The following is a 21059-nucleotide window of genomic DNA, read 5'->3' on the forward strand; positions in this document are numbered from 1 at the left end:
TGAGGTTGATAAAGATGCAGGAATACTTGTTCAATTCATATGTATGATTCAGAGTGGCATAGTTATTTTTTACATTTCTGATGCATTCCTTTTGTATAGATAATGTCCCAACGTCAATAAATAAGAACGGTACTTACAAATATAATGGATGCGTGATAATCTTGCAGAGAGTAAACGTGTCTTTGTCGTCTTTCCAAATGTAGTACTAGACAATTAAATTCTTTTGGACACTAGTTAAATGAGGCAACCAAATGATCTTTTATTCTCTTAACTGGGAGAAATAATATGACATTGCTAATCGAATATGAATGATCTCAAAAGACAACTGAATGTACATACACATGAAAATACTTCATGCCATACTTCTAATAAGACCATTTTTTCTCCAGAGGAAGACAAAATATCTCAATCTCCCAAAGCATTTTTTATTTTCTCCATAATCCAGAATATATTCTTGTCGTCCTCAAATGCATGTTGGTTTATTAAAAAAAATTGCGAACATATTCCACACTGAGTTCAAAAATTTTGATAAAAAACTAGTTCTTACTGTATTTTTTGGAAAAAAGAAAATTATGTTGAATTGTAGATTCTGAAGATGGAGGAAAACATCACATCACAGTTGCCTGCTGTGTTGGATTTGGTCTTTTTCGGATGTTTCATCATGTGATATCATCTTGTCCACTGTTGGAGGATGACATACTAATTCTAAACTTTTCTTCGCAAGATAAACTGGAGTTGAATAATTGTATGGTTGATTTAACTTTTATGGTTTGGAATTGATAGAATGCCACAATGTCAAGCACATTGTACTTGATACTTCAGTTTGAATTGATTTCAATTCAAGGGCCACAATGAATTGAAAGTTATAACTTGGATAAACACTTATGATGAGATCGAGATTGATCTGGTCTTTGTCCCTCACGGTAATTTTTTGACATTAGCTTCTCCGAGATAGCAAAGTTTCTATACCTCGAGATATTTCAAAGTTCTGACGATTGTTTGTGGTGAATACATATGGATAGGGGCACCACAAATTTTTTTCCTCGAAAAAATGATTCAACATTGAACAGCTCAATATGAAGATATCTACAAGAATGCTAATTTGAAAGACCTTAAAGTTTCATAGAGCTCCCTACAGGAAGACTGAAGGAGTTTTCGTGTTCATTCATCTGATTGGATATTTGAAAAAAATTAATTCTTGCTTTTTATTGGAACTTTCCAGTAGGTTGTGAATGGCGAAAACTTGTGTGAGACGTTCTCATGGGTCATATTTGTGAGACGGATCTCTTATTTGGATCATATATGAAAAAATATTACTTTTTATACTAAGAGTATTACTTTTTATTGTGAATATAGGTAGGATTGACCCGTCTCACAGATTATGATCCGTGAGACGGCCTCACATGAGATCTACTCGTTGTGAATTAGTCACAAATTTCTATGGTGAATTTCCAGTTGTTTGAAATAGCTTAAGGTTTGGTTTCTTGTCATATTTGAAATTTTAGTGTGATTGCTGTTGGTGTCATTAAATGTTCTGGATTTGAGTGCTAATTGCACACAAATTTATTTTCGTAGATGATAAGATTCCAATGGTGTCACAATTCAATTATGTAAATTAACATAAACAAAATTAGAAATGACTTACAAATAATTACTATTACCTTGCTTGTGCTTTAGCATTCATTTAAAACTGAATTAGCCGAACCAAATAGACCGAAAACTAATGAACCGAGATTTTTTAAAAAAAAAATCAAACCGGCCGGATTTTTCTTTCAAAGCCGAAATAACCAAACCGAATAAAATCATTTATTTTTATCAGCAATCGTATTTTAAAAAGTGGAAAATATAGAAAACACAATTCACGTGCTAGAACTTTCTACAGTTTAAGTTGTCATATGAATTTCATTTTCCATGTCTTGACATTAACTGACAATTTCTACAACTGAACAATAGACATCGAAATATGTAATAAATGTGGGAGTGACGAGTGTAAAAAAAAAAAAGGAAAGAGTCTCCCACTTACCTTTTGACCGTAGAAGCTCAGGTGGTCCTAATTTTTTTTAAAATTTATATATAATTTTTTGTATAATTTTAAATAAATTTGATATAAGAGATCAATTTCAAATATTATATGATTTTAGAGTATAAAATTCTAGTTCGAATAGAGTCGTATTCATGGCTCTGTTGGACCGCCACGGCCTCTTGACACAAGTAAGATTAGTCATTAAGGATTTTCGACAATGTTCAATGAAGGTTATGGATGATGTAACTTGTAAGTTCCGGAGATGTTGCGCTTTCCCTTCGGCCCTTCCCGCATCAGATTATTTATCTTCCTCGTCAAGTTCGAGTTGGTGGGTTCCAGTCTCATATACCTGAAATCTGAGTCTCGTTTCTACGATGCTTTGAAGAGAGCAAGAATTTTTTCCAATGGGCAGTCAGAGGATTTTGGTTTGTTGATAGAGGCGAAGACAATTGACGTGAGATTTGTGGTTGAGATTCTTGGATTTGCTATTCTCGTGACCCCAACCAACGGTAGGGTGCGATCGTCGGAATCAAACTAAGATCAAAAGAACATTAAATTCTGATACAAATATTAAATTCGTTCGAATCGTTGTTAAGATTGAAACTTGGACCTAACTCAACCCAAAAACTAGTTCAAAGAAGAGGATTGTCCAATGCCATATATACATCTCCCAAGTATTTTATCCAACCGATGTGGACGCCCAGGAATGAATATCTGGAGTGTAAAGTTTATAAATGACTTAATTATGGGTAGAACGGGTGACCCAACTATGTGTAATCTATGACCTAATTATGGGCAGAACGGGTGACCCAACTATGTGCAATCCAACACATTACGATAGAATCTGAGCTCTGATATTATATTAAGATTAGAACTTAGACCTAAACCAACCCCAAAAACTAGCTCAAAAAGTGATCATTTCGCTTTACCATGAAATACCACAGAAATCAAAGAGAGAACTATTGAGAAAATCCACAGCAAAAAAATAAATTCCAGCAATCATAAGCACACAGAGGCTACATTACTCGTGATCATCTTAAATGGTAACGTATGGTCCAACGCCAGACTTTTCTTTTCCTAGAACGAAAAAAAATCTTTGATGGGTCAAACCAGATGAGGTGGCAGGTTTGACCGGTTCTGCTGAAGCACAATAAAATGGCCAACCTGTCAACTTCACCTGCGACTCTCCTCTTTCCCCATTTTCGTTCTCTCTTAGAAACAGAAAAAATCCCAAGTTTTTGTCCCTATTTTTCCACATTTTTCGTGTAATTTTCATGTGGGCACTTTGCTAAGCTAGTCAAATGCCTGCTGCGGATAATCAACAGCGAGAAAATTAGTTTCCGTAAGTGTGAATTTAGTTTTTCCTTTCGTTTCTGTTCAGAAATCAAATCTGGGGGCTGATTTGTGGTTGCTAGTTGTTTCACGTCATGGGTATTATGTTGATGAATTTTCGTGCACTTTTCCGATTTTTTTTCTAATTTATGTTGAAATTATGTTCGCTGTATGGGAATGTTTACCGGGTTTTACTCGGTCATGTGTGTTTTGTTGTTTTTTTTCCCTATTATTCAAATCTACGTGAAGAAATAATGTTCAGTCAAACGCTTTGGTTGGGAAAAATTGGCGAAGCAAGTCAAATTGTTGAATGAACGTCAGATAATTCATTCCTTGGTTAGCTTTTTGGTAGAATAGTCACCGAGGAATCTTTGATTCTGGCTAAATTTTGGAAAATTTCGTCCCTTATCGTTTTTAATGCTTAAAGTAGACAAAATTTCTTAGTGGGCTCTGTTTAGAAATTCTATGTTAATTTTCGTTCTTTCGTTATCAAGGTTTTATTTTGACGCGGTTTCTCAGGACAATCCTCAAATGGGTTTGATTGGTTTTACAGAGTGAAAGTTTAACGTTTCAAAATGTTGGGGGAAGAAAAGGATCAGGGGCCTAACAGAATTGGGAAGACATACTCGCGTTCAATTTCGTTGATAGAGTGTCCACCAAAAAAGTCTAATTCTAAGCCACAATGGAACAGCAAGGCACGAGCTTGCTTGCCACCACTGCAACCTCTTTCTATTACTAGACCAACCAGTGATGAGTGGCCGAGAGCTGGGTTGGATGATCTTGGCATATGGTTAAATCCTCCAACTCCTGGTGCGAGGCTTGGATCAATAACACCCCGTGAAAATTCTACTATGGATCAACCACCAGTTGAATTTGAATTTATGAAGGACAAGCTTGCCTATTTTGACAAGGAATGCTCAAGGATTCTGGATCATGTGTATTTAGGAAGCAATGCTGTTGCCAAGAATCGAACAATTCTCCGCCAGAATGGAATTACCCATGTGCTGAATTGTGTCGGATTTGTTTGCCCGGAATATTTTAAGAATGAGCTTGTATACATGACACTGTGGCTGCAGGACTGCCCGTCTGAGGATATTACCAGTATTCTCTATGATGTGTTTGATTATTTTGAAGATGTTCGAGAACAAGGTGGACGTGTCCTTGTTCACTGTTTCCAGGGTGTGTCTCGATCGGCATCTTTGGTAATTGCATATCTTATTTGGAAGAAGGGGCAGAGCTTTGAGGGTGCATTTCAGCATGTTAAAGAAGCGAGAGGAGTGACTAACCCGAATGTGGGATTTGCTTGTCAGCTTTTACAGATTGAAAAACAAGTACATGCTGCAAGCCCAGCCCCGGTGCTTAGGATGTATAGAATGGCGCCTCACTCACCTTATGATCCTCTTCATCTCGTTCCTAAATTGTTGTGTGAGTCGGGCCCTGACAGACTCGACTCTCGTGGCAGTTTCATTATTCACATTCCTTCCGCTTTATATGTATGGATTGGGAAACATTGTCCCCCTATGATGTCGAGTAATGCCATGGCTGCTGCCTCTCAAGTTGTTCGTTATGAAAGTCTCAAGGCTCCAGTCATAATTGTTAAAGAAGGTGAGGAGCCATTTGAATTTTCGGATGCTATCTGCCATGGAAAAAGTTCAGCAGATGGTTGTCGTGTAAAGTCCTCGGATGAAAGAAAGCTCGATGAGTACGATTTGGATTTCGAAATTTTTCACAGAGCGCATGCTGGTGGGGTTGTTCCACCTTTTTCTGAAGCAGGAACTGAGACATGTCTTCCTTCCCGTAAAGATGATTGGAACAGACTGAGAAAAAAAGCTGCCTCCGACTTTCTGAAAGAATCTATGTCTTTTATAATGGATTGTGGTGCCTTGCAAGTACACAAAGAACTAGATGTGGTGAATACTGGTAAAGAGGTTCTTGAAGATTCAGTTGATGCATGTAAAGAAGACTTTGTCTCTACTGGTTATCTTTCAATCCCCTCAAGTTGTCAGTGTGATTCACCTGATTCATTCAGTTCATGTGTAACTAGCAGTCCAGTTTGGATTGAGAAGACGGAATTTCCAGATCCGCTCTATGATACCTCAATCTCTCGGTCACCTTCATTCAGTTTACTAGATTCTTTTACGTTTTGTCTTGTTAGTAAATCATATTCCACTTCAACTTCGCCTTCACTCTCACCCTCAACCTCTGATTCAAGTTCCTTTACCCTCTCACCCTCGTCATCTAACTCATCTGACACATCTTTTGTATCTGCTCAGACAGTAGCATATGAACTCGAAACAAGAGATTACCTGAATAAGAGTGGTTCTGTAGAAGAAATTGTTGGGAATATGGACGAAAATACACATTCGCTTTGTAATGCTGATTCCCCTCAAACAGACGAGGCATTTTCTAGCAATAATACTTCAAGAACCAGAGGTTTGTGCTCGGCAAGTGAAGAAAACTTTACCATCTTGACCTCCATTGATGCGGCTTCTCAAGTTTCAGAAAACTCGGCAAGGCTTCTGTGTTCGTTTGCTGAAGATGATGCGATGAGTGATGTTGAAAGCAATATCCTAAATCGTGAGGCTTCCTTCAAGATGGTAGAAGAATATCCTATTTCAGATGCTAATAGCTATGTAGCTGAAGATTAGGTTTTAGATGAACTGCAAGTTAAAAAAAGGTACGACAATTCTCATCTCTTTTTCAGATGCTATGATTGCTACAATAGGAGAAGCGTGTATTCTAGTATTCCACCATTGACCTTCTTTGTGTAAAATGGATATGAACTGCTGCATCCTTGATTCTAGACCGTTTACATTATACTTGTCCCTCGGTGAGTGTTGATGTGAATATTGCTGATGTTGTGTATGAATGGAAAGGGCTTAATGTGTACTTGAAAGAAAACTAAGGGTCAGGTAGGTATTTATGAAGTAGCCATAGCCATGTGGAGGCGGTGGTGATGGTTCGTAACTTACTCACTGAAAAAGGTTTTTGCATTGAAGCTCAAAACCAGAGAACAAAGAAAAAGTTTTATGTCTCGCCCCCGAAAACATGTTAAATTGCCCCTTCCTTTATTGTGTATCTCCCCCACTCTCCCCAAATCCTGGCTTCCATACACGATACGCTGTGGTGAGAATATTTCTGTGACTAAGATCTTGTATTCAATTTCATGTTTTCCAGATACTGATGGAAGGCAAGGAACCAGTGCAGCAGCTGCTTGAGCATCCGGCCTGCTTTTCAGTAGACAAGTATTTAGACAGAAAGATCAGTCGAGAATAAAGATAAATCATATTCAGAATCTCAGTTTTTGTACTTGCATCGGCAGCATCCTAAAGCAGATTTCGAAGTCCTAGTTCTGCTTGTGTGATGTTAGGACAGAATCCCATTTTTTATTTCCAGAAAACTATGTACAGTGGCATTTGTTTGTGAAACAATGGGGGCTGTTCAAATACTGCCTGTTCTAATAATTGTAAGTTCACCCTCCTCGGTAAATTGGATTGGCCTTCCGTCCCTCCTTGCCTGCTTTGATTTCTCGGGTGGTCGTTTAAATTCGTGTTCGCCTAATTTCGTCTACATTTAGCGCCAAAGTTGTTTATAGTTAGTATGGATCAGTATAAAAAAAACAGTAGCTTATTTATTGTGATTATGGATTACCATACCGGGAACTATTCAATGTTTTCTTCTAAACATTCCATTGCTATTTTATTTTATTTTATTTTTAAAATTGAACTGAAAGGAGAAAGGTGAACAGTGTTCATGCATAATCTGTGATGATCAAACAGTTTTTTTCAGCAAATAATGAACAAATAGTTAAGTTCACCAGCGTTTGAAAATTTATTTCTTTAAACTTTAGCTTGAAAGATAAATTTCTTAATAATGATTTTATTTTTTAAAAGTTACTTAATTTACTATTTACATTTAATTTTGCATGGATAAACAATAAATAAATGCTTTTATTAAAATTTAAAGGGTGTTTTTCTAAATTACAATCCATGATCATGCATAAAATAATTTTTGTAAACATTTAACACCATAATAATTGCTTAGGAACTTGGCTTATAACGTGAATTTTAATACAATATATAGTAGTTTATGTTTAATCGAAATGAAATTCGAGTAATTTTTTTGCTTGAAAGTTCTGATTGAGTTTTTATTTTTATTTTTTGGGTCAGTATATACAATCCATATATATATATATATATATATATATATATATATATATATATATATATATATATATATATATATATATATATATATATATATTATACAACACACTTCAGCACCTCACCTGCAAGCCTCCCGTCTGACGGCCACCATATATTTCCTCAGACAAACGTCGTTACCACCACCATTAACGCCGTCAAACTTGTGGTCTGGTTTTTAATCATTAGAATTATCGAGAGGGGTTGACTGCAGGCTTTGTTTCTTGTATTCTGAAGGCATAATCATGATCATGAGGCGTTGTATTGGCTCGTTCCTTGTCACTTTCCTCTTCAGTTTCTTGCTTCAAAGGTGCCTTTAATCTTCTGTTTGCTTGTTTTGGTTGCTCTTCTTGTAATTCTGTTTTGTGGGTCTTAGCTGCTAAGTATCGAGAGACGATAGCAAGTCACTTCTTGGTGTTTTTTTGCGTGTATGTGTGTATTCCGTGTGTCAACGTGTTGTTTCTTTACGAAGACCGAGAATTCTTGAATTTATTTGAGGTGCGTGGGACTTTACCTGTTTTTTGGTCACTGGGCCTTCTTCTCATATTGGGACTGGAAATTAGTAAAAAATTTGCACTAAAAAAGCAGTCTTTCTAATTCAGGGGAAATTTTTCCACTCTATTCATGAATATGCTTTTTGAGTAAGTTGTTAAATGATGCTGATATAAGTTGGTTGCTCTGCTGCTACGCTTGTGGATAAAAAACTAGAAATTCAATTTTGTGAATTTAGGGTGGTGATCTTCGGTGCTCGATTTCGGGATGTGAAAGAGCAAGCTTGGTCGCCACCACGAGGCTGGAACTCATATGATTCATTTTGCTGGACAGTTTCTGAAGAAGAATTCCTTCAAAATGCTCGACTTGTTGCTCAACGTCTCCGTACTCATGGATATAAGGTGCTTAAACTCTTCTTTGCAGTAACGGAGCACGATGAATCATTTTTAAATTCATTTTGGTACCGCAAGTGGAGAAGGGTTGATCAATGTGGATATGGCCTAATCTGTTTTTATATCTTCTGAATTTATCCCCACTCTGCAACTTCATGCAGTATGTAGTGGTGGATTATCTTTGGTATAGGAGGAAAGTAAGTGGTGCAGGTGTTGATTCTCTTGGATTCGATGTGATTGATGAATGGGGAAGGATGATTCCTGATCCGGATCGATGGCCTTCCTCCAGAGGCGGGAAAGGGTTGTCTGAGGTGGCTAAGATAGTTCATGGTATGGGTTTGAAATTTGGGATACATGTTATGAGAGGTATGAGTACGCAAGCATTCAATGCAAACACGCCAATCCTTGATATTACTACGGTAATGGGCCTAATTATACTCTACACTATCATGATTTGAACTTTTCAGTCAAAAGATGCTGCATTCGGTTGATGTATCTTTGCTAGTTAAATGACTTTCACTTGTGCCATAAACTCAACATTTTTGGCTTTGTACTCTTTGGTCGCCATCTGATGTATGCACAGTGCAAAGCTTATGAAGAAAATGGTCGGAAATGGCTGGCAAAAGACGTAGGCATCAAGGAGAGGGCTTGTGCATGGATGCAACATGGCTTCATGAGTGTCAATGTCAAGTCAGGAGCAGGAAGAGCATTCCTGAGATCTCTGTATCAGCAATATGCTGACTGGGGTGTCGATTTTGGTAATTTAAGATTTATTGTTACGACATAGAGGAATTCTAGGTCTTCAATCCCTTCATTTAGTTTACTCTCTGAAATGCATATTCCTGCTCGACCAAATTTGATAGTTAAGCTTTTGTTTGTTAACAGTGAAGCATGATTGTGTATTTGGTGACGACTTGGATCTAGATGAAATAAGTTATGTTTCAGAGGTCTTACAGACTTATTTCTACATATTCCTTTTCTTTGTTAATCATCTTAATTAAGATTATTTTTAAGTCAGTTACAAAAAACCTCGAAATCACACAGGTGTTGTCTGGACTTGATCACTCAGTTCTCTATTCTCTGTCTCCTGGAACAAGTGTGACACCAGCTATGGCAAAGAGTGTGAACGGTCTTGTCAACATGTACAGGATTACAGGGGACGATTGGGATACGTGGGGAGATGTCGCTTCCCATTTTGATATATCTCGGTATGTTAGACATCCTCCATCTTTCTCTGCCATGTGGCATTTTCCTTTATTTTCTCCATCTTATTTATTTTTACCTGTTTTTAATACTTTTTCGGTCATCTTTGCCTGCTAATCACTTCTATATCACGTATGGAACAGGGAGTTTTCTGTGGCTAATATGATCGGAGCCCAAGGGCTGCATGGAAAGTCGTGGCCGGACTTAGATATGCTACCATTGGGATGGCTTACAAATGCAGGTATAATGGACTGAAATGACTGGTAAAAGAATGAAAAACAGAGAACTTCTGATATATTCATTGTCTATTGCCCACTTTGTTTTTTCAGGGTCTAATGAAGGCCCTCATAGAAAGTGTAATCTTAATATAGAAGAACAAAGAACTCAGGTATTTGTTCATTGTTGAGCTAAATCTCTAAAAAGATTACAGCAAACCATGATGTTCCGAATCCTTGAACAGATGACATTATGGTCTATGGTCAAGTCTCCTCTCATGTTTGGAGGTGATATGAGACAACTCGATGACACAACGTTCAAAATAATCACCAATCCTACTCTCCTAGAGATAAACTCATTCAGCTCGAACAACAAAGAGGCACGTTCTTAACTTTAGAATTATACATCTTGCAACGCATGGACAAAACTCCAGTCTAATTCTCACCCTAATAATCGCAGTTCCCTTATATAACGAGTCAAAATGGTTTGGAACTAAAGGATCACAGTTCATCAGAAACGCTTACATTTGGCCTCACTAGCTGCCATGATTCCAAAGCAAGAGGTTGGTCTGCTAGAGCTACTGGTCTCGATCTCGAACAAGTCTGCTGGAAAAGAAACTCGAGCAAAGGACAGAACGATCCCTTTTGTCTATACAAGAAACAGCCTCTTTTATTGCCGTAATAAATCTTTGCTCATAAATATCAATGAGTCTTGGTATTTATATTATAACTTACAAATGCTGCTGATGCTGATGCAGAGGTGTAGACATGAGATACAAACACCATTATGATGGTAAAGTCCATTTATTGGAGACAAGGAGGTTAGAGTCCTGCCTCGGTGCGTCTCCAAATCAAAAGCTCACTTCCAAAGAATTCGAACGGGGCTCGTTTTCAACTTGCAGATGGGATACCAACCAGGTATCTTTGTCTATCGTATTTTTAGCTATCATATCAGCAGAAAATTGCTTCTGAATCTTGAAATCGAATATGACAACTGAATTATTTGATCCAAACAGATGTGGCAGTTGAACGCCAATGGCACCCTCGAGAATAGCTATTCTGGTTTATGTGCATCTATGAACAAAATCAAAGGTAATATCTCAGACTATTACATAACTTTTGCTCAGCCATTACATTGTTAATATGTGTCATATCCAGTTGCTAAGTAACTTTCACACAGTTGATTCTGGTACTAACGGGATTCGAGCTTGGACTGCATCGGGCAGAAACGGTACATATCATCTTATAACTTGGGAATGTTTTCATTAAACGACATCTTTAGACACTTGGGAATGTTTTCATTAAACGACATCTTTAGACCGTGTTTGACGATAGGCTTTATTTATCTAGGAGAAATCTACGTCGCCTTTTTCAACTTGAACCCCTCTAATGTCGTGATGTCGATGAAGATTTCGGATTTGGGCAAGGCTTTACCTGGTAAAAATTTTGAGAATGCTTATGCTTTGTGTAAATGCAGAGAAGAATGGAGTGGAAAGGACTTTTTCGTTGTGAAAGAGTCATTGTCCATTGAAGTTGTTTCTCATGGATGCGCGCTTTTTATTCTAAATTGCTCTTAGAATTATTAGCTAATTTAAATAATGTGCAAATTTTATTGTAACGCTAATTAAATAAATAGTCCTAAAAATATCGAATTATTACCATGACAAACAACATATTGAGTTTCGGTTTGTTATAATTGGATTGGGACGTTGGTGTCAGATGAATAGTATTTATAACGATGTTATAAATAGGTTGGGACATTGATGTCAGATGAATGGTAATTATAACGGAATATGGCATGTAAAATGTCAATCCTATTTTTCCCAGACAAAAAAAAAATGAAAGGATTACACTATATATTGCACTGTTGTAAAAATCCAAAAATATATACAATTAATAATCTTTAAAGACCTTGTTTGTATGAAAATCAGTTATAAAACCTCATGTGAATGAGACGAAATCATCTGTTATATTTGATGTTCTAAATTGTGTCATATTTTACTCAAACAAACATCGTTTATAAAAATTATTAAAACATAAATGTACTAAACACCGTCTATGGAGAAAATAGAATAAATTATATACAAAATATTTTATTTATATATTTTTAAATTTTAAAAATTATCAATATATTGTTTTAATCATATATCGTATTTGAGATATCATTTATTATTGATTTGTTGAACCATCCAGCGATTGCAATATTATTTATATTAATTTACACGTTGGTTTGTTAATTGTATATTCTAATATTTTTCCATTTGAGAATTTTATTATTTTTGACTCTATAAGCTAACTTAACTAATTTACAAACTAGAGTTGGTTAATTTGGTTGTTCCGTGGCAAGAATTTGTCCTTATAAAACAACCTTTTCTTTTCTCTCGAGGTTTGCTCATCGACACAAGGCCCGTAGTCCTAGGATCTCCCGATGTCTAGTCCCTTCATCCATTCGAAATACCGACATCTGTCATCCTAAAATCTGCTGTTACACACATTTCACACACACACCGTAGGCTGCTGCACTTATATCTGCCGTGTTTCTATTCCGCCTTGTGTGATAGTTTCCTGTTTTTGGGCTGCTGCCGCTAAAGATGGGCTCTACAGCGCAAGGTTTCTTCTGCGTAAATCCACGGATCCCCCTTCAAGTTGTTCTAACCAACTTCACAAAGATTAGTTCCGAAAACCCAAGAATTTCCCGGTGTAACTTCCACACCGTGTCAAGAAAACGAAAACCACGAGTTCTTTCGGCCTCTCGTTTGACGAAAGGCGGACCTCACAGCTTACAAACCGCGAGTGTGTTTGAAAAGGTGCGAAGTTTGAATTTCGAGTTCAAATCATTGCCCGAGCCCTTGGACAGAGTCAAGAGACTGCTGCACTACGCCACTCTTCTTCTCCCGCTCGACGAGTCTTCAAGAATCCAAGAAAATCTGGTGACGGGTTGCACGGCGCAAGTGTGGCTGGAGGTGAAGATGGATCAAAACGGGCTGATGAGATGCAGGGTGGACAGTGATTCCGAGATAGCCAAAGGGTTCTGTTCTTGCTTGATTTGGCTGCTCGATGGCGCGCATCCCGACGAGGTTTTGTGCGTGAAAACCGAGGATTTGGTGGAAATGAACGTGGGGTTACCGAGTCGTATGTCAAGAGTAAATGCTTGGCATAATGTGCTAATCAGTATACAGAGAAGGACTAAAGATTTGGTGAAGGAGAGGGACAGCAAAGATCAGTTATTGGATGAAGCTTTTTCTTCTTCAGTTATGGTCAACGGAAATTGCAAAGAAACTATTGCTCATTAACTATTCTCTAACTTTCATTTACTTACTTTTTTTAATGGCCATCGAGATCCATTTATTGTAGATGATTTATAACTCATCTGAAATTGGGATGACGTCTCGCGAAAAATACTAATTAATTACACCCCGATGATATAGGAAAAACAATGTGTATATCTGAAAATATGTAACTTAATCGTTACCATTACAAATAAAATGTCCATACAACAGTCAGCTTTGGTTCTTGTTCCTTTCAAAAATTGTGGATTTATAATCAGGTTCTTTGATATCGCTTCTCTTCGAATTTCAGCTGTCTCTTGTTTGATCAATGAGTCCGAAGGCACTAATTTTTTCCATTCAAGAGAAGCAATTGGAAAAAACAAAGTCTAACATACACAACAAGTCAGATCGAAAAGCTACAAGTTGATTGCCGTGAGCACTGAGCAGTCAACAAGTTCATGAAAATGCTTAAATCTTGAGCAATCAGGAGCTCAACAATCTGTAAGCATTTTGAAGTTCAGCAAATATCCACTTGATAGTTCAACGATCTGTGAACATTCGGGAGCTCGACTGAATTTGAAACTTGAAACCTCGTGAAGATATATTAAGACGATCTCAGCTCAAGAAGACTGTTTCAGACAAAGAAGAACTTCTGCATTTAATAACACAGCTTGATCAAGGAGCAAAAGAGTAAAAAAGAAACAGATCAAGGTACAATAACAAAGACAATTTGAAGCATCATCAAGTGTAAAACAGTGTCAAATGATCGTAAAAAATACGTCAATATGTTATCGAAAATTGCTGATAAGACAATGACGTGTGCACCGTTACTTCAACAATTAGACCATGATATTGTTGGTCTCACGTGCAGAATTTGATATAGTAAAAAATCCGAAAATAAAGAATAAACTGGACACCGAGATTTACGTGGAAAACACCTAAAAATTATTAGGGTAAAAACCACGGGCAAGATGAAAAGAATTCCACTATAATATTTTGTGGTGCTGTGTTTCCAAAGAGAACACACACTCTCTTAATACAGGAGAACAAACACCTCACAAATATTATAAAACTAAGCACTCAAATGCTTATAAGATGAGAGAAAACTCGAAGAAGAGATGATTTCAGAATGAAGGGGGGAACTCTATTTATAGAGCCTCTGTCAGTGTGAATACGCGTAGAAAGCGCGTATTCAGTCTTCAGTCTTCAAATCCTGCTGCAACTTGTGACAAATAATTCATTTAATTGATTCCAAAGAAAACACGTTTCTTGCCTCATTAAATGCACATCTGCCAATCTGCCGACATTTCTCCCACTTGGAGATTTGATTGAGAATCAAACACATCTCCACACATCCTTTCAATCTTGCCATTACCTGCTGCTTACGTTTCTGCTAGACCACTTGAGAATCTACACCACTCAAACTTTTCAATGTTTACTGGCTTGGTCAGAAAATCAGCTATGTTGTCCTTTGTATGGATCTTCTGCATATTCACACTTCTTTCTTCTACTACTTCCCGCACAAAGTGAAATTGTACTCCTATGTGTTTTGTCTTGGAATGAAAGGTTGGATTCTTTGCGATGTGCAAGGCACTCTGACTGTCACAAAACAAAGGAAAATTCTCTTGTCTGTGCCCGATCTCCTCCAATAACCTTTTAATCCATATTGCCTCCTTGCAAGCTTGAGTAGCTGCCATGTATTCTGCCTCTGTTGTAGATAACGCCACAACTGTCTGCAGTTTTGAAACCCAGCTTACTGCTCCTCCTGTAAGTGTAAACACATAACCAGTAGTAGATTTCCTCTTATCAAGATCACCTTCATAATCTGAATCAACATAGCCCCTGAGTGTGAAATCAGATCCTCCATAACATAATGCAGCATTCGAGGTACCCTTAATGTATCGAAGGATCCTCTTAACAGTGCTCCAATGCTTTCTTCCAGGATTCGCCATATACCGACTAACTGCTCCCACTGCTTGAGCAATGTCTGGTCTTGTACATATCATGGCGAGCATCAAACTTCCCACTGCTGATACATATGGTACTCGAGACATCTCCATCCTCTCTGCTTCACTGCTAGGACACATCTCGGAGGATAACTTGAAATTAACAGGAAGAGGGGTCGAGATTGGCTTACTATCTTGCATGTTGAAGCGTTGCAAGACTTTCTTCAAATAATTTTTCTGGGAAAGCCAAATCTTTTTGTTACTTTTGTCTCGGTAAACTTGCATCCCTAGAATCTTGTTTGCTGGTCCCAAGTCCTTGATATCAAATTCTCTAGCCAACTGTGCCTTCAATCCTTGGACCTGATCTTTGTTGGGGCCTGCTACCAACATGTCATCCACATACAACAGCAAAATGATATAATCATCACCAGACCTCTTGAAATACGTACAAGGGTCTGCACTCAATCTGTTGTATCCAAGGCTCATGATATAGGAATCAAATCTCTTGTACCAACACCTCGGCGCCTGTTTGAGACCGTACAGAGATTTGTTCAACCTGCAAACCAAGTTCTCTTTGCCTTTTTCCGCAAAACCTTCTGGCTGGAGCATATAGATTTCTTCTTCAAGATCTCCATGAAGAAACGCCGTTTTTACATCTAGCTGTTCTAGATGTAGGTCAAACACTGCACACAATGCCAGCACCACTCTGACTGTTGTAAGCCGAACCACAGGTGAAAATATCTCATTGAAGTCAATGTCTTCTTTCTGAGCATACCCTTTTACCACCAATCTAGCACGATACCGCTCCACTTGGTTATTGCCATCACGCTTGATCTTATAGACCCATCTATTTCCAATGGGTTTTCTCCCTCGTGGTAGTGTAACAAGATCCCAAGTTTTATTTCTGTCTAATGCTTCCAACTCTTCTTGCATTGCTATCATCCATAAGGAGAACGATTGATAATATAACAAGCGGTTGATAATATAACAAGCGGTTTTGACTGCTTCCGCCCAAAATGACTTTTCTAGACCCGCAGTCCTCAACATAGCTCTTGTTCTGTCCAACAAGGTCCTATTCATCCGCTCCGCCACTCCATTCTGTTGAGGTGTGTAAGCCGTCGTGAACTGTCTTTTGATGCCCTCATGTTGACAAAATGCATCAAACTCGTCACTGGTATATTCTCCTCCATTGTCAGTCCTCAGACACTTGATTTTCTTTTCTGAATCAAGTTCAACCCGCGCTTTGAAATCTTTGAAGACCTGGAAAACATCTGATTTCTTCTTGATTGGATACACCCAACATCTCCTAGAGAAATCATCAATGAACGAGACAAAGTATCTCGCTCCTCCTAGGGATACAACCGGTGCTTGCCAAACATCCGAATGAATCAACTCCAACATGCTTTTGCTCCTGGCAGTAGAAGTGTCAAACTTTAATCTGTGTTGTTTACTGGTAACACAATGCTCACAAAAGGGTAGTGACACTTTTGTAAGTCCCGGCAGCAGCTTCCGTTCTGAGAGAATTTTCAACCCTCGTTCTGACATATGACCGAGCTTTCTATGACATAACACCGTTAATTCTTCTCCTGAACCATTTGATGCAACAGCTAGTTCTGCCTCTTTGTGTGTTTCTCCCAAAAGTACATACAGATTTGCAGAAACCTTTTCCGCCTTCATAACCACAAGCGCGCCCTTCACAATTTTCATGATCCCGTTCTCGATCCGAGTTTTGCACTCGATGTCATCCAATTGCCCCAAGGACAAAAGATTTTTCGTCAGTCCTTTCACATGTCGTACCTCCTGTATGGTGCGAATGGTGCCATCAAACATTTTAATTTTGATAGTACCGACCCCAGCGATTTCCAAGGCATGATCATTTCCCATGAATACAGATCCTCCTGAGACTGGTTCATAATGATCAAACCATTCTCTCCGAGACGTCATATGCCACGTCGCTCCTGAATCCATTATCTATGTGTCACAAAATTTGTGTCTACCTTCTGCAATAGTTGCTGCTTCGCTGAATAATATTTCACCACTGCCTGAAGTACTGGCCACATTTCCTTGAGAATTTTTATCAATACTCGTACACTCTTTCTTGAAGTGCCCTTTACCGCCACATTTAAAGCAGTAAATATTTTTCTTCTTACTTCTTGACTTTGATCTACCTCGTCTTTGGCTCCCACTGGAGTCACGGTCCATGAATCTTCCTCTTATCATCGGCAAAGCCTCTGCCTGCTTCGAAGTTACCAACATGTCTTCCTTATTCTTGCGCCGGCTTTCTTCTCCGAGAACCGCAGTTAAGACATCGTCGAATCTTAGAAAGCCCATAAGAATATTGTTGGTAATGTTGATGATAAGTTGATCGTATGAATCTGGTAGACTTTGAAGTAGAAGCTCCGCACGTTCATTTTCCCCTATTTTATGCCACATGGAAGTGAGTTGGGCAAATAGAGTATTTAGTGTGTTGATATGGTCGGTCATCGATGAAGATTCCGTCATCCGAAGAGTATAAAGCATTCTCTTTAGGAAAATCATATTGTGTAGGGACTTGACCTCGTACATCTTTGTCAGAGTATCCCAGATAATTTTGGTTGTTTTTATCTCAAAGATACTTGACAAAACTTCGTCAGCTATAGCAAGGTGTAAATTGGCAACAACATTATCATTCATCTCGTTCCACTTTCCATCATCTGTAATCTCCACCGGTCTATCTCCAATAGCCGCCAAGCAATTCTCCTTTCTTAAAACTGCTTATATCTTTATTTTCCACAGCATAAAATTGCTTCCATTGAACTTTGCTATCTCGTACCTTCCCGCCATTATGTCTACAACAATTTTATAGACTGGACAAAATAATCCCGCCTTAAATAAAAAATCTCAAAAAATCTTTTCTGATGTAGAAGATCAGTCTAGGCTGCAACCACAGAGCATACTCAGAATTTTAAGAAATTTTAAACCAAGGCTCTGATACCACTTGTTGGTCCCACGTGCAGAATTTGAGATAGTAAAAAATCCGAAAATAAAGAATAAACTGGACACCGAGATTTACGTGGAAAATCCCTAAAAATTATTAGGGTAAAAACCACGGACAAGATGAAAAGAATTCCACTATAATATTTTGTGGTGTACAACTCACTCACTGTGTTTCCAAAGAGAACACACACTCTCTTAATACAGGAGAACAAATACCTCACAAATATTATAGAACTAAGCACTCAAATGCTTATAAGATGAGAGAAAACTCGAAGAAGGGATGATTTCAGAATGAAGGGGGGAACTCTATTTATAGAGCCTCTGTCAGTGTGAATACGCGTAGAAAGCGCGTATTCAGTCTTCAGTCTTCAAATCCAGCTGCAACTTGTGACAAATAATTCATTTAATTGATTCCAAAGAAAACACGTTTCTTGCCTCATTAAATGCACATCTGCCAATCTGCCGACAGATATGACGTAAATATGTCACTAGAAATTGCAAATATAACAATAACGTTTGTACCGCTATATCAACAATTAGACCACGATAGCAAGAATTAAAAGTACAATCACAACTATATAACAAAAGAAACGTTTGATGCTGCCAGAAGGATAAACGAAATTTTCCCCTTGGCAGCGTCGAATAAAAAGCTATAATAAGGTCAGTTATCAACTTGCGCGTAGAATCTGAGCACGAGTGCGAACTAGGATTGTTGGACTTTTGGCGCAAGTAGCTGCTAGCAGACGTCCCAGTTTCTTGGATTGTTTCACCCTGCTCGTGCAGGCACTCTGCATGGACATGAGTGATCCGGGCCCACTTCCCTGTAAAAAAAAATGACTCGGAAAAATCCGAGCCGTTTGATCGACCTTTGCGAGCATTGCCAACAGGGATGGGGCCGAGTTAACCCAGTTTCTTGGTGTATTTGGCTCCTTGAAAATTATGACTCGTTGAGCAACTTTTACCCAGAAAATCTGATGCAAGAGACAAGAAACCTGACCTAGATAATTAAATAGCAATTGTGAGATTAGTAATTTCCATCGAGAGGGCCTAAATAAATTTTCAAAAATTAGGAGGATGTATAATGAATTTATGTTTTTTTTTTTAAATAAGGGAAAATAATTTGTTTGGTCTGCTAGACTTTTTTATTTGAGTTTTAGTCAACTATATTTTCAAAGTTTGGTTTTTGTACACCAACTTTAGTTGTGTTTGGCTTTCATTCTTATTTCGCTTGTATAATGTGGTACCGAAAAATACTGGCGGGTGATCGCATAATGTTAACATGACATCAGAAATTGCTGACTTATCTGCTGCCACATCATCAGATGAACCCAAAAAAATGAAAATAAAAAATTATTGTATCAAAACTCAACTTTGAAAAAGTTAGCTAATCAAATCTTAATATCGAACAAGTTTAGTGTACAAAAAAATATCTACTATAAATAAATGAGAAAATTTATGATTGATTTTAATATATTTAATTTAGTATTTTCAATATAAATAACAGGACCTATAATATTATTTGCAATAATTTAATTGATTTTTATATTAAAAAACTCAAATTTTAACATATCGTTTTACCAGATTTCATTTGATTTAATTTTGCACACACGTATTTAATTTTAATATATATATATATCTCCCCGATTCACCTAAAACTTTTAATTTCTTGTTGGGAATCAAATTCCAATTGACCATGAAATCGACATTAACCTATAATATATATTCCCCATGCAGCACAAGCGTGAACTATTTGGTGCCCACAAAGTAGTGGTGGAAGAATTATTGGTTGAAAATAACCAAATTTAATATTGTAAGTCTGTTTACTTAAAATAAAAAACGTGAAGTGTCTCGAAGTGCAAATGTCGAGATTCAAACTTTTCAAGTTTAAGCGATATTAGTACGGGCTTATGCGTGAAAAAACGTTTTTTTACCTTAGTGTAATTGTAATTATCTCAAACCAATAAATATATAAAATAATACATAGACACGATAAAATTTAAGTCTGATGCATTAATTCTTGTATTTATAAAAGCATAAAAATATCAAATTACAATCTTTATTTGTTTTTGTAACTAGAGCACATTAAAAAATACAAAATATTAGTCAAATCATTATCAGACACGCTTAATCATAATTAAAATTAAAAAATAAACATCTAAATTATAAACTTAATTTATTATTTTAAAATAAAAACATACCTTCACAATAAAAAAATAAACATATGCTATTACTTGTTTTTAAACACACTTAATTAAACGTTTTAATTACGTTTAATTCGGTTGGACCGTTTTTTTTCGTTTTTCTCCGAAGTTGGGCATTTTTGTCGAACTTCAATCTTAAGCGCATCTAAACAGAGCTTAAGAAGATTTTTAGAACACTGCTTAGAATATGTATATTGTAAAACGATTTCATAAAAAAATTGCTATCTGATAGTCAAATCGATTCATATTTAAAATAAAAATAATAATTTAATATAAAAATTCACATCTTTTAGAAATTTGAGATGAGAATTCCTTTGCTTGGTCCCTTGTTTCCTTTCTGCCACAAGCAACTTTGCTTAAGGTGCTAAAACAAGCAATCAACGTTGGAATTGGGTGCTTGGTCAAAAGATGTCTTGTGTCTAAACGAGGTGCACCTCAAGCAACAAAAAAAAAAAAATATTCGAGATATATTTTTCTATAATGGTGAAAATTAATGGGAAAAAATAATTGTTTTAGCTAAAAAAACGAACAATATATATGAGGTTGGAGGAGTTGTAAAATTTTAAAAAATAGAGTATAACCGTTAACATTAACTATAAAGTTTGGTAAAACGATAAGGGCTTGATTATATAATTAGTATCAGAGTTGAGATCATGTGTTCGATTTCGTAGATTGATTGCAAGGAGTGTAAATTGGAAAGATGATTGTTGGAATTGAGTAATTGTCTCTGTTAAGAAGCGATCAATACGTGATATTTGAGTTGTTGTACTGAATTCAGGATGTTTATGGAAGTTGTTTTTTGTAAATT

The 21059-nt window shown here is 37.1% G+C and overlaps 3 protein-coding genes across 9 annotated transcripts; all 3 read left to right on the forward strand.

Moving 5' to 3' along the window:
• The first annotated feature begins 3195 nt into the window (after window positions 1-3195).
• Window positions 3196-6819, forward strand: LOC140837117 (protein-tyrosine-phosphatase MKP1-like). 6 transcript variants are annotated; one of them, XM_073203135.1, is made up of 3 exons: window positions 3196-3454; window positions 3850-6032; window positions 6533-6819. In XM_073203135.1, the coding sequence occupies exon 2, from the start codon at window positions 3931-3933 to the stop codon at window positions 6001-6003; it is 2073 nt and encodes a 690-aa protein (XP_073059236.1). In that variant the 5' UTR covers window positions 3196-3454; window positions 3850-3930; the 3' UTR covers window positions 6004-6032; window positions 6533-6819. The 6 variants fall into 6 exon arrangements, with proteins under 6 accessions (XP_073059236.1, XP_073059233.1, XP_073059235.1 ...); XM_073203132.1 differs by having other exon boundaries at window positions 3909-6032; XM_073203134.1 differs by having other exon boundaries at window positions 3196-3365.
• Window positions 6820-7609: 790 nt separating this feature from the next.
• LOC140837119 (uncharacterized) lies at window positions 7610-11577 on the forward strand. 2 transcript variants are annotated; one of them, XM_073203138.1, is made up of 14 exons: window positions 7610-7867; window positions 8383-8450; window positions 8603-8860; window positions 9025-9199; window positions 9327-9388; window positions 9486-9649; window positions 9788-9885; window positions 9974-10032; window positions 10105-10239; window positions 10320-10537; window positions 10618-10777; window positions 10876-10951; window positions 11040-11090; window positions 11210-11577. In XM_073203138.1, exons 3-14 carry the CDS (start codon window positions 8696-8698, stop codon window positions 11434-11436), a joined length of 1590 nt encoding a protein of 529 aa, XP_073059239.1. In that variant the 5' UTR covers window positions 7610-7867; window positions 8383-8450; window positions 8603-8695; the 3' UTR covers window positions 11437-11577. The 2 variants fall into 2 exon arrangements, with proteins under 2 accessions (XP_073059239.1, XP_073059238.1); XM_073203137.1 differs by having other exon boundaries at window positions 7611-7867; window positions 8288-8450.
• An 873-nt stretch (window positions 11578-12450) lies between these two features.
• LOC140835663 (sufE-like protein 2, chloroplastic) lies at window positions 12451-13152 on the forward strand. Its single transcript, XM_073201062.1, has one exon. It carries the CDS (start codon window positions 12451-12453, stop codon window positions 13150-13152), a length of 702 nt encoding a protein of 233 aa, XP_073057163.1.
• Window positions 13153-21059: the final 7907 nt, after the last annotated feature.

The sequence above is a fragment of the Primulina eburnea genome, chromosome 7 (genome assembly GCF_022965805.1).
Source record: "Primulina eburnea isolate SZY01 chromosome 7, ASM2296580v1, whole genome shotgun sequence".
NCBI lineage: Eukaryota > Viridiplantae > Streptophyta > Magnoliopsida > Lamiales > Gesneriaceae > Primulina > Primulina eburnea.

Coding starts and splice junctions, on each gene's coding strand:
- LOC140835663 (XM_073201062.1), top strand. CDS start 12,451: ATGGGCTCTACAGCGCAAGGTTTCTTCTGCGTAAATCCACGGATCCCC.
- LOC140837119 (XM_073203137.1), top strand. CDS start 7,803: ATGATCATGAGGCGTTGTATTGGCTCGTTCCTTGTCACTTTCCTCTTC. Junction 9,886..9,973: donor GGGATGGCTTACAAATGCAG/GTATAATGGACT, acceptor TTGTTTTTTCAG/GGTCTAATGAAGGCCCTCAT. Junction 10,033..10,104: donor TAGAAGAACAAAGAACTCAG/GTATTTGTTCAT, acceptor ATCCTTGAACAG/ATGACATTATGGTCTATGGT.
- LOC140837117 (XM_073203135.1), top strand. CDS start 3,931: ATGTTGGGGGAAGAAAAGGATCAGGGGCCTAACAGAATTGGGAAGACA.